The sequence below is a fragment of the Eupeodes corollae genome, chromosome 1, assembly GCF_945859685.1.
Source record: "Eupeodes corollae chromosome 1, idEupCoro1.1, whole genome shotgun sequence".
Taxonomy (NCBI): domain Eukaryota; kingdom Metazoa; phylum Arthropoda; class Insecta; order Diptera; family Syrphidae; genus Eupeodes; species Eupeodes corollae.
The window spans coordinates 32,633,792-32,647,929 of NC_079147.1; the positions used below are offsets into that span (position 1 = coordinate 32,633,792).

General features: G+C 27.6%; 1 protein-coding gene across 9 annotated transcripts in view; it reads right to left on the bottom strand.

Moving 5' to 3' along the window:
• Positions 1-14,138, bottom strand: part of LOC129940505 (sex determination protein fruitless-like) — a 326,270-nt gene that overhangs the window by 22,084 nt on the left and 290,048 nt on the right. For 4 of the 9 annotated variants that reach the window (XM_056048863.1, XM_056048864.1, XM_056048861.1 and 1 more), the window contains exon 7: positions 12,249-13,480. In XM_056048863.1, the coding sequence (XP_055904838.1) occupies positions 12,341-13,480 (1,140 nt within the window). In that variant the 3' untranslated portion in view covers positions 12,249-12,340. Of the gene's footprint in view, positions 1-858; positions 1,764-9,354; positions 9,485-12,248; positions 13,481-14,138 lie in introns of those variants that run through there. The other 5 variants (XM_056048868.1, XM_056048869.1, XM_056048866.1 and 2 more) reach the window with 4 other exon arrangements.

A 14,138-nucleotide genomic window follows, 5' to 3' on the forward strand; every position in this document is an offset into this window, starting at 1 on the left:
TCGCATTAATTCAGTTTTTAGACACTAAGTTTTAATATTAACGTTTAAGTTCATTGAAATGTTTTTGAACTTTAAACGTCCAACAAAAAATATAAATTGTTTCTACAAACATATTGCAATCCAAGGGAAGAAGAAGTTACGTGTGTAGATCAAATATTAGACTCCCATTGTTAACACTTTTGAAGTTATGATACATGATTTTCAAAGAAATTAGTTTGGTTTTTTCTCACAACTGAACCATTTTATTTTCATAAAACCACTTGATTTAGTTTAAAAATATCTAAGTTTATAAATTAAAAATAATATATTTTCCCTTCTTATACTAATCAAAATATTTAAAGGCAATGATTTTTTCATTAAAAAAAAATTACTCAACTCAATTTAAACAATCGCACTAATTTAACGAAAAAGTTTAAATAACTAAAAATAAATACTGCACTTAAGGTTTTAAATAAATAAATAAATAAATATAAATATATTATAAATAATTTTGGAAGTTATAGATTATTATTAATTATATTGTTAAATGTGTAATTCTTTTCCTTATTTTGTTCTTTTAGCAAACAATGATAATCATCATCGCCATCAATACTAAAACTCTGTCACAAGTTTTCTTACTTATCATACATAAATATATACATACAATTAAAGAATATTTACTTAATTAAAAAATAAATTCACCTAAATGTTAAATTAAAACTTTATAAGTTATTTAATTATAATATATATTTTCTACATTTTCTTTTTTTGTTCATTAAATATATATCTTATAATCTATTATCATTTTTTTTGTTTTTTGTTAAACTTAAGTATTTTAAATTGCTTCTATTTTTATTGTTTATGTTTTTGTTTAATACTTTCCGTATATATATATATATTTTATTTATATACTTAGTTGAACATTTTTTTTTGATTTTGATTTTTTTTGTATTATTAATATTTTTAATTTTTGTTTATTTAATTTACTACATAAAAAATTGATCACATATGTACATAATGACTGAAAAATCTATCCTTAATATCAGCATGTTTTATTTTACAATGGGCTTTCATGTTATCTCGACGGGTAAACTTTTGTCCGCAGACCGGACACTCATGACTCTGAGGCCTATGGATGTTGGCGTGGTGCCACCGATTGGAAACAATTTTGTTGCAGCTAACGCACCGATAGAGGGTCGGCAAGGTGCCAGATAATTGTACAAAAAGTGTAGAATAATCGATGTTATGATCACGCCGATTTGATGCTGCTGCAGCAGCCGCCGACGATGACAACGACGACGATGGAGATGATGTTGACGAAGTCAAAGGATGACTGAGATGTTGCTGTTGGTGGTGGAGTTGTTGCTGTTGCTGCTGGTAAGCAGCCACTGCAGCATGTTGATGATGCATAACCAAATTGAGATGTTGCTGTTGCAATGATGTTGACGATGCCGTAGATGTTGGGGACATTGCTGTCATTGCACTGCCATCTACTGGTGATGGTTGTGAACCGGGTGTAATGCCAATGCCATTGTTGAATGTACTATTGCATCCACTGATGCAATGGTTACTTGTCAAATTTATGACAGTTGGCGTAGCATCATGTAACTGACCATTTGAATTCATAAGGTTACGGCCACCGGCGGAAATTGACGGCATTGAGGGTAAGGTTTGCTGATGGCAACGTAACGCCAAGTTCAAGTGAAGTTGCTGTTTGCTTTTGATTAAATGACAATAATCATTGTTTGCGTCTTCGCCATCATCGTCATTCACATCATCATCACCTGTAAACAGTTTGGTTTGGTTTTGCTTGTTATACAGGTAATTTTTTGGTTTGTATATTTTTCATGTATACAAAATATAGGGAAATTATATTTGTTTCTAGCATTTTTTGAATGAATTGCATTTGCTATTTCTATAAAAAAAAAAAAATAAATCAAAAAACCATAAGACAAAAAATAACGCGAAGTTTATACGTTTGTTTGTTTTTGCCTATGCGTTTTTTTTTATTATGTATATAATGAATTGGATATATTTATAAATATATATATAGGTATATAAATGTATATTTGAAAACCAAAATAAAATGAATAAAACAAAAATAGCAAAAAACCAAAATTAACAGGGTAGCAAAAATGTTCAAAACATTGTTTTTTTCTTTAATCATTTTTTTTTTTAATTTTTTTCGGGCGTTTTGTGTGGGGATTTTTGAATTCGTTTAATTATTCAATTCTTTATTTTTTATAAACAAACCAAAACTCTATCAACTGTTTCTACAATTTATTTTTTTTGGAGCCATTCAATACTGTAAACTTTTCAAACTAGTTTCAATAAAAGACACGCTTTGAAAATGAATTTTAAAAATACTCAAAAACACTTTTTCATAGTAACTTTGGAAAATCGTAATGTTTCGATTAAAAAATAGGAAAGAATTAAATTAATGTTTTTTAAATAATCTTGTATTCTCTTTTTATTGAATACTTGTAAAAGATTTAAATAGCTCCAAATGAAAATAAATATATTCTCGCATAATACTGGGATGCACTATCACACGTAAAACGAAATTTTGTATATAAATTGCATTTGTTTTTTAATTGTTTTTTGTATATAAATCTGTATAAAAAATTGTCAAAATACATCATATAACAATAATCTAATAATTAATTCGTCCAAATAGCCTTTTTATATATTGGCAACACAAATTTTGAATAAAATATTATTTATTTTTTGTATTTTCTTATACAAACTTTATACTTTACTATTTTTTTTTTGTTTTAATTATAACGATTTCTATAAATTTCAAAACCTTTTATTTTTTCATGTCCAAAAAAGGTTTATCTTTATCTAATTAAATTTTTTAAAAAACAAACAAAAAATGTATATATATATGTATATTTTAATTAACAACAGACATCTACACTTTAATGTATGTATATATAAATTTATAATGAATATAATTTTAATATTTCAACTAGTGGTTTTATCTAAGATATAACAAACTCAAATAATAAAGGTTAAAACTGCTTGTACATACATAATCATTAAAATTATAATTAAAATTAAAATTCAAAAAATAAAATAAAAACAAAATCATGAAAACAATGTGAAAAAACATTTGGGGATATAACAAAGAAAATTTGCAACAAAAATTAAAATTTCTTAATAATATAAATTTTTTAAATCAAAAAACATATTAAATAAAACTTAAACAAAAATTTACAATAATAATAATAAAAAAATCATGTTGGTTCACTGTTTGAGTATTGAAAAATTCATGGAAATTTGTATAATTGGAAAAGCTTATTAGCAAGAAATTCGGTAATAAAAAAACTTAAAAAGTAAAAATTAAAATTAAAAATAAATAAAAAAGAAATTCGGGAAAATTAAATGAAATAAAAATAAATATACAAAATCCTTAAAAATAAAATAAATATAAATCATAAATACTGAGTTCAACAATATTGTTTTTATTTCAGAGTATTCAAATGATAAATTGTAGATATTTTTTTTAAATTTGTTTTATTGAAAATTTATCAACAAAATCATTGCCTTTAAAGTTTTAGATTATTTTTGTTTAATCAAATCACAGTGTGTTCAGTTTAAGTCTTTCAATGTTGCAACCATAAATTTCTTTTTATTTTCTATATATTTTTTTGAAACAAAATATTTATTAAGTTGTGAATATTTTGTTATATATTTTAATAATCTCCAGTTCTTTTTATTCCACCTACTTTTTCTTAGAATGAAAAAATTAGACCTTTTGCGATAATTGATAATTTTGTAAGCATATTAAACTATTTGATTTATTCTTACACAAAAAAAATAAGTTAAAATTATTCATTGGTTCTTTTGTTGTAATTTGTTTAGAGTTCGTAATATAATTTTAATGTGCGCAGTAACATTATAAGAAAAAAGAATGCAAAAAGAATTACGAAAAGAAGAAGTTTGTTTTTGTTTTAAAATATCTTTTTTTTTTAATAATAATATTAAAAAATTAACAACACAATAAGTATAATTATTTGTAAGTTATAACCTACTAGAAAAGCGAGAGAGATATTATGTACTTTAATATGTTAGTGGTTGAAAAAAGTAATGAAAAGAAGTTACGAAAAAAATTAAAAGAAATTATTTCTTGAAAAATAAGATACATAAGTTATGTTAAAGTTTAAATATATATTTGGTATTTTTTTAAGGAAAAAATTAAATAAAGGTGCTTTAATTTTGATAAGAAATTTAAATTAAAACAAAACATTTTTAGATTGAAAAATAAATAATTAAAGTTTGTGTTTAAAACTTAACTCAAACCGACAATCTTTTGAGTGATTTTTCTGTAGATAAGTATTTATATTTTTGGTTTTCAATTATTTACTACAATCTTCATCTGTGGCCGAATAAGATTTTAAGATATTAGAAAAAAATTAATAAACAATACACCGAGATATACCTTATATTGATAAATCAACATTAAAACACTTATTTTAAAACTTTAACGCCAATTTTTGAAAGAGTTGTTTTTAAAAAATTTTGTTTTTAATTATGACAGTACAGACATTTATAAATCCATTGATAAATATCAATACTTTCAAAAAATAAAATAAAAAAACAAAACGTTTATAAACAAAATTAGTTAATTTAGAGAAGTTTATATTATTTATAGAACAGTTATTATAATAATTCCAATTATGAGTTAAAGTTTCGTATACATTATGATTGTGATATATAAGTTGCAACATTAAAGACAAAAGTAGTAAATATTTTTTGTTTTGTATTATTTTTATGTTAATTTTTTAATTTTTTTAAATATGAAAATAAAAATTGAAATTATACAATAACCAAAATTTAAATAAAAGAAATTAAATGATATACATAAATAAATAGCAGGTATTAAGCATTAAAAAATTAGGAGAGAGATTATCTGTTCCGTAATGTGGCGTGAAGTTGAGTTAAATTAATTTAATTTAACTATAAAAGTAAAAGATGTAATTTAAAAAAATATACCAATGATTTCACTCGGAAAGTGTAGAAAAATTCATTCAATTTTTGTGTCAATCAAAATCAATCAAAATCAAATTTGATATCAAACCAGAAATGTTTCTTCTTGGAAACGAAATCATATAAAATTAAATTTCCAAGAACAAGGATAAGAACAACTGAGATAAAGTTTCTTTTTCGAAATCTAATTTCGATTTATGTTTTGGGAATGTTTATAGTAAAAATTATAATGTATTAAAATAAAAAAAAACAATTTATAATAAATGTGTAAAAAATAAAATAAAAATCAAAGTCAACAGGAAAATCAAATAAATTAAAATAATATTTTTAAATATACTTAAGAATAGGATTTTTAAGCTGACTACAAAAACATACATTTCATTTCTATCTATAAACAAAATTGATTTTTATAAAAAAATGTCTATATACATGCAGCATGCACATTCTCATAGAAGGAGAGGTGTTGATCTGTTTTATTTTTTGTTCATTTCGAGTTCTATTTTTATATATATATTTTTGTATAATGTATTTAAATATATTTTGAAAAAAAAAATCTTTAAAAAGCGACGGTTTATATTAATTAAATTCGTAATTTGTTCTATATATTTTCGTATACTTACATTAAGTGTTTATTATGTTTTTTTTATAAATTATAATTACTATATAAATATGTATATACATATTTATTAAAAAAAAAAACAATATATTATGTAAAATATTTATTTATATAAAAAAACAGTAGAGATATAGACGATTGTAAAAAATTTTGCATGCAAATTAATTTAAGAAAAAAAAATAATTATTTATTAGCAAACAAAAGGGAGAACAAGTCAAAACCACCCCGATATTATATTATTATTATTATTTTATATGTTTTATGTATAAAAATAGTAAATTAAAGCTTCAAAGTTTTTATTTTTCTAATTGAAAAAAAAAATACTATATTATTCTATCTAAACTAATATGGTTATCATACTCTTTGCTTTGTATTTTCTTTTGTTTAATTTTTTTTGTATATGTACAATTAAATGTATTAAATAATATTTAAAACAAATTAATAAAAAAATATGTTAAATAAGCTAACCGAAGCTCGTTTGATGCAATCGAACATTGTATTTTTTAAAAGATTTTAATTATTTATTTTTTCTTCAAACCGATTTTGACGATTAAAGTGAAATGTTAAGTTTATTTGTTTTCAGAATTTGAAGTTTAGCGTATTGTAATCTATCTTGAAGAAATACAGTCCAAAATAAAAAAATAAGGATAAATATCGATATTTTCGAATGAAAATAAATTTTTAAGAAACAACTTTGTTTTAAAGACTCTTATTTTTCATCTATAAAAAAGGAAGGACTCTTGATTTCTTCCAAGAAGTAATTAAAGCATCCTTGAGGAAAACTTCAAATGTAACAGGTTATCAACATTGCGGTTTCATCTTTCCGAAACATGACGAAGTTTACACCACGCTGCACATATTGCAGGGAAAGATAGGGACATTTCATTACCGATCTTGCAGGTATACTGGTAGGCTGTTAAGTGTACTTGAATTGCTTAACAGTCAGCTGAAGGAGTACTTCAAGAAGAAGCCCATATGCTACCGCCACAAACCTAGAAGAGGTCAAGAAGGCTGTAAAAAGGCTCAGGCAAAACACAGCCCTGGGAACTGTTGTAATATCTTCCGAGCTGTTTCAAGATGGAGAGCAAGCTTTACATCGAATAGTTTATGAAATTATTAAGCACGTTAGGAAACATGAAGAATTAACAGAAGACTGGATCATATACAAGAAAGAAGATTTAACAACGTGCAATAACTATAGGGGTATTACGTTGTTAAGTACCGTCTATAAGATACTCCCCCAATGCTAAAAGATTTGAGAACTCCGTACGGTAAAACTATCATTGGGCAATATAAGTGCGGCTTCATCGCTGCAAATCAACAACCAATAAGATTTTTACCCGTAGGCAGGCAAATGAAAAAATTTCCAGAATTTAATATTCCAACTGCTGTTTATAGACTTTAACGCCACTTACGATAGAAAAGCCAGGCTACAAGCCTATAATAGACTCTCACAAGGGGATGGTTTAGCATTCGTCCTCTTCAACCTGGTGTTGGAGAAAGCAATCCTCGACTGAAGCACGTCAACAAGAGGGATCGTCGTCACCAAGTCCAATCAGATGCTAACTTAAGCAGACGACATCAAAATCATCGGGAGAACTAAACAAGATGTACACGATTTCTTCACCCAAATCGAGCAGGTGGCACAAAATCTGGAGATACTTATAAGTGAACAAAAAGCAAAGAACTTGATAGTGTCATCGTCGACTACTAGAAGAACAATTGGTCAAACAATCAAGGAAGTGGAGCATGAATTTGAAGTAGTGCAATCCTTGAAATAACTTAGGTAATTATTTGGAGTCGATAACATCATAGATGAAGGAATACGCGGGTGGTTGCTCAAAGCCAACAGGCCTACTTCAGTCTGTCAAAGTTTCTTTAATCAAGAAATCTTTCCCTCATTTCTAAGGTGATGTTGTACAGGATGATGGTTCTGCCAGTACTCATATATGGATCCGAGACCTGGGCGCTTAGTCAAAGGAACTGTAACATTGGACACAGGAAAGATTTAGAGTTAAAAGTCAAAAGGCAATGGTTCTTTACGAGCTGTAAAATCAGCTAATTTATTTATTTTAGTGTCAGAATATCAACGTATAGAGCTTCATTGAAAATGTTGCTTAATTTTTCAAATATTGACATAACGGGTTATAAATTATGCGGTTTCGAAAGTATAGGGCTGGAATTCGACATCTGTCAAACTAAGTTGTTAAAACAATTTTTAGTTTCTTTTAAAAGTCTGAGATGAACTATTGCACAAAGCATAGAAATTGTTAAAACCTACAACAAAAATCATAGTTCTACCACAGCCACATAACGTGCTTTAAGAGGAGATTATGGTTCACATAATCTTCCAACTACTCAAGCAATTGCCAAAATTGTGAATAAATTTGAAAAGACTGCTTTGGTAACAGATATTGTGAGTCCTGTCGTTTCACTCGTTACACTGAATATATCGCTGCTGTAAGTAAAAGTCTTGGCGAAGTCCCGAATGTGCCGATTCCTCGTTGTTCACAGGAATTAGAACTGTCGTGGACGGCGATTTTCGAGTAAAATTTTCTTCAGCAACGAAAAATTTCTCACTGGGTGGATGTGTTAATAAATAAAATTGTCGTATTTAAGGTTCTTAAAATCTTCAAGTAACTGAAGAGAGACTAAAATCCACAAAAAGTAATTTTTTGGTGCGCTTTTTGGTCCGGAGGTTTGACTGGACCTTACTTCTTCGAAAACCTCAATGAAACGATTGTCACCGTCAATTCGAAGCGTTATGGTCATATAATAAGTGACTTTTTTGCCTCCTATTGAAGAATTGAAGCGATTCTTGTCGTGGCGCTATCAACTGGCCACCAAGATCATGCGATTTGACAATGCTGGACTTTTTTTTGTAGAGCTACGCAAAAGACCTTGTTTATGCAGATAAACCTTTACCTTTTTCCAGAGTTCGTCAAGTTATGGTAGAAATGCCCTCAATATGGGTCAAAAAGTGGTGGAAAATTACTTCAAAAGAATCGATGCTTTCAACAATTCGCGTGGTACTGTTTTAAATAATCTAGTTTTCTAAAAACATAATGTCAACGTTCTAACTGTGTAATAAAAAAGAAATATCGTAGAAATAAATATTTTATATGTGTTTCATTTACATTTACTTTTGAAACCGCAAAATGGATAACACTGTATGAATTATTCTCATAATCTGATCAATTTTTGTAAATTAATTATGGTTCATAAATGGCTTTTAAGTATCAACTTCAAAAAAAGTTAAGAAATTCATCTACTTTTTTCGTGGATTTTGAAATGAACAATTTTCAAAAAAATCATTCAACTAACATTTCACTTTAGTTCGTCGAAAAATGATATCGCATTCCAATCGCATTTAAAACAAATTTTTAATCACATTTTAACCAATTCAATGTTGTTTTTTTTAAATTTTACCGTGACAAAAAAATGAATACGTACGCAAATAAAAATTTTAATTGTATATGAGTTATTTTTTTGTTTACTTTTAAGGAAAAAATTATAAAAAAAATTAAAAAAATTCATTTTTAAATTTTCTACCTTAAAACTAGAAAACAAAATTTTGAAATAATTTTTTTAAATTCTTGCACACTAAATATGCTTTAAGAAAAATAAAATTAAAATTATAATTTATTATAATCAAGAAAAACTAGTATGAATATTATTGTTTTAAAATTTTTAATAATGTATTATATGTTTTTTAGTTATAAGAAGAAAATATATGTATAGGGAATAAATTGGTAACATGTACTCACCATCAATATTATCAGATTGGTCCAATTGCATTTGTTTGACATCATTTTGGTCCTCTCTGGAGTCTGATTGAAGGCCATGTGATGATAATAAACTAGACATGTCCTCAGGATGTAATTTCATACCTCCAGACTATAAAATTTCCACGCACAGATAATGATAATGGGATTTTGAAAATTTAATTATTAATTTTGTTTTTGTTTGTTTTATTTGGGAAGTCATTTGTTTAAAAGCAAAAATATAATATCATAAATGTTTTTTTTTTCAATATAAATAATTTATTTTAAACACAAAATGTTCGATGGTTCCAAATTGGTTCGGGGAAATTGTAAAAAAAAAATTGACTAACAAAAATATTTAAACAATTTAAGACAGTTTAATAACCATACAGATTTTCATGGCTCTTTTGGTAAACAAAAAACACAATTTAAATGAATGCATTCATTTTATCAAAAAAAGACATCTTTATTATATTATTTCACTAATTTAGATCTTCTTTGCTGTATATTTGCTAAAAATGAAGGAACCCTTAATACCTTTTATTTGATTTATATAAAAATACTAGAAAAAGTAAACCAAATTTCAAAGTTTTTCCATTTTTGGTATCAATTCGATTTTATATTCAAATTGTTTGATTTGAAGAAAACTCAAGGGGATGTTACTACCCCTATAATGTAAAGACACATTGTGAGTGCTAGAAAAAGGGGCAGAGGTGTTAAAATCAGATGTTCCACATTCGCGTAGTATAGCTAAAAAACGAATCTCTGAAAGTACGACCATAGTTTGGCTCGAGGATATACTGATAAGCACTTCTACTGTTTAAAGGGAGTTCTACGTTCAATACTGTCCAAAAGCCTTAAGTAAGTTTCAGAAGCACAGGACCAGACATGGGAGTTTTACTCAAGCTTTGGACGTATATAAGTCTTTTAGACAGCAGTCAGATCAAAAAGGGAAAAACTTCTTGAATCGCCTTAAAAAAAACAAAATATCTTGCGGTTTTGTATTCCCCATTGTACAATCCTGTTTAGGTCACAATTTAATGAGCTTATCATATTATATCCTTGCAGTTCCACAACCGAAGAAGAAGGGATATGACTATGAAAACGAATATGAAAAGCTAAGGGTACTATCGTCAGCGAAACAATGTATCGGGTTAGAAGTTGCGGACAGGAAATCATAAATAAAAATGAGAAAGAGTGTTGGAGATAGGACAGAACACTGGGACACACCAGCATTTGTTTTGTAGTTTTCAGGCTTGAACCCATCTAATACTTACTAATAATTAATTACAAATTCAATGAAGGAGGGATTCATGAAAACCGAAAGCTCGAATTTTCGGTAAGAGATGTGACCCCAATGCTTTTGAAATGTCACCAAATGCTTTGTGAAATGTGACCAAATGCTTTTGAAATGTCAAGTGTAATAATCTTACTTTCTTCAACGATGTAAAAATTTACTTCACGATGTAAAAATTTACTTCACTGTTCGGTGAGATGAACCATGAGGTCACCAGTAGACCTATTGCTGCGAAAGCCGTACTGTTATTATATAAGATCCATAATAAAGATAGTTATAGAATTTTTGGATCTAAACAAAAATTGATTTTTTTTTGGGACCAATGAAACATGAATTAGCATACCTATTCAATTTTAATAAATTTTTTGTTTTTTTTTAAATGCTTTTCGGAAGGAAAAAAATGTTTTCCTAAATTACTATATATCCCTCTTCTTAAAATAGTAAAATAATGGAAGAAGATCGGTTCTAAAACGTTTTTAACACAACTTTTTTTATGGTTTTAAAGCGATGCAAAGAAAGAAATCGGAACTGAACATTTGATTTTAAAGCTAAAAAAAACTTCATATTGCCCAATGAAGAACTATATTTAATTTAAAGTATCGGATCATTTGACAGCTGTCAAATAAGATGGATAGAAAAAGATGTTTTTAATTTTTAAAATTGCAAAGTGAATGCAATTTTAAACATAAATCTATTAAGGAATAGCCCGATTGGCTGTCAGTTGTCACCTGTCAAATGAAAAATATAATAACTATACCCAACCTATTTTAAATGGTTTAACAATTGACAAGTTAGCAATTCGCTAAATATTTAGAAATTTACTTAGGGACTCCAACATTTTAAACCTTTCTTTTCGTTTTGCTAGCTATTTCATTACTAATTGCCTTTTATTAAAAAACTGGTATCCAAACATGCCTAAACAGTGACAGTTCGTGAAAATAAACAAACTAAATTACTAAACGGACCTAAATTGGAATTTTCGACATTTGACTGGACCATCGACTGTTTCCATAAGAATAATTGAAAAGATGTCATATGAATTTAGCAGATTGCTAAAATTTAAAGTAGCCATTTCGTGATTATCAAACTTTAGCTAATAATTAAAAGATGTTAAAGTTCTGTCTTTAGGGTTGTCAATTGTAAAGCATTACAAATGTATGACATTTTTGTAGTAAACTTTAACAATTTAAATACTTTGTTCAAGAATGTAATGCTATATTTCTAGTGAAAGCGTAATTTTTCCTTGTCAAATGTCGAACTTAATGATAACTTCAAAATTGAATGAAAAACTATAACTCTATAAAATAAACACAGTTGTCATTTCTGCTGTCATTTGAAACGTCATTTACTACTTTTAAAAAAGTCTTTTATTTTTCTAACATCCACTTATATCTACAGTAAGGTGTTGGGTTTTAGAAATACGTAAGGCTATTAAAAAGAGTCCTAAAAGTCAATCTCTCACTTTTTCTGTTTAGGTTTAGATTTAATTTATTGATAGAATTTTTACCTGCATATTGTCTATTAGTAAAAAACTAAATTGTCTACATAAATAAAATCCAAACAAAATTCCTTTAAAATCTATATTTCAACTTAAGTAAAAATATAATGAAATAATTCAAAATAATATTTGTTTCTGTATTGTACATAAAATTACAAACAAATTTAAATAAAAAAATGCATTATATTTTGATCTTAATCCAAATTTATAACACAACCAATATTAGGACTTTTCTTTTCTTCTTCGTTTTTAACTTTTTCATTTGGTAAATTAGTAATAATAGTAGTTTGTTTTTCTTGCACATTGCCTTCTGAAGCATCTTTATTAACGTCCTCCTGCCCATCATGACCATCTCCAGCAATTTTTGACAATTTTCCCAAATTATCAGCTGCAGAAGATGCTTCTTTTTGTTGACGTTTCTCATCAACATCGAGTAATTCACGTTCGTGGCATAAACGATGTGATTTACATTTATTATGATGGTTGACAATTTCCAACCGGAAATTCGAATTTCCCTCAACAAAAGATGTCCGAATGTCGGGAATGTCGTTTGACCATTTTCGACAAAACTTACAAAACATTGTATTGGCAATTTCGTCATATTGCAACCAATCGAATTGATACAACCAATTCGACCGGAATCGACCACTTTTTCGGGAAGTTGAAGTCGTTGGTGCTGGTGGCAATTGTGGCGCTGGAATAGGATGTGGATGGTTGTGGCTGGGAATTGACTGTTGATGAGATGATGGCATATTTCCCCCACTCATCATGTACGAGTAGTTTGATGGGTTTTTTGGTAGGTTTGTGGTATACAAGAGATTTTCAGTGGGACTTGTTGCCGACGACGGACACGATAAATGTTGCTGATGATCTCTGTGTCGGAGGTAACACCTTAACGAGGGATCAGAATCTCGTGACATCGATGGCACATCGGGGATCCTCCATGAGGTAGGATTGTGCTTTTTCTGAATTTCATAATCCTTCAATTGATTCTGGAAATGTTGCATGTCACTTGCAGATACATGCTGCTGATGTTGCTGTGAAGCATAGAAATGTTGTTCTTGCGATGAAGACGATGACGTGGGAGAAGAATGTTGCTGTTGATGAGGGTGCAAATGGTACATCGCGGACGGGGAATGATGAGGATATCTCGACTGATGGTAGTAATGCGGAAACGAAGATGTTTGTTGGGTAGATAATGTCGGATGTGGTACCGGACCTGACGGTTGCATATGCGACTGATGTTGCGTTGCCGACAATGTTGCTGATGTTGTCAACATTGTTATCGATGGTATAATTATATCGAGTCGAGGATTATCGAGAATAACAGTTTTCTGGTTTTTCCGATTATTATTTTTATATTGATTTATTTTTATAAATTAAAGAAAAGAAAAAAAAGAAATAAAAAAAAAACAAAAATAACTTTTAAAAGAATAAAATTATGAAAAAAAAAATTAAACATAAGAAGGGGAAGGATTTTAATTTGATTTTTGTTCAAAGAATTTAAGTGCTTCTTGCGAATAAAACTATAAATTTGTTTTCTATTTGTTTAAAAGTACAAAAACTAGAGAGTTAGAATAAATCACATTCACAAAAAGTAAACTTATAGACAAACATTTATTTTGTTTAGATTTTTTCTTTTTCTCGGTCGATTTACATATGATTTTTATTTTAATGTTTATTTTACATGCATGTCTATTTTAATAATCCTTCGCCTTCTGTTTCATTTAATTTCTTTTTCTTTTTATTCTTTTAAGTTATTATTTGTTTTTACATTTCCAATTCATAAATCCGTATATTGTTAAATTAAAATTATTTAAGCAAAACATTTGTTTAAAAAAAAGGTAATAATATAAAACAACAACAAAAAAAGGGATAAAACAATTGGAACCATCGAACCGGTCCAAAGAAAAAACCTTAACAAAACTAAAAAGGACATTTTTATTTTGCCAATTTAAATGACTGTTTTTTTGTTTATCAATTAAAAGAAAG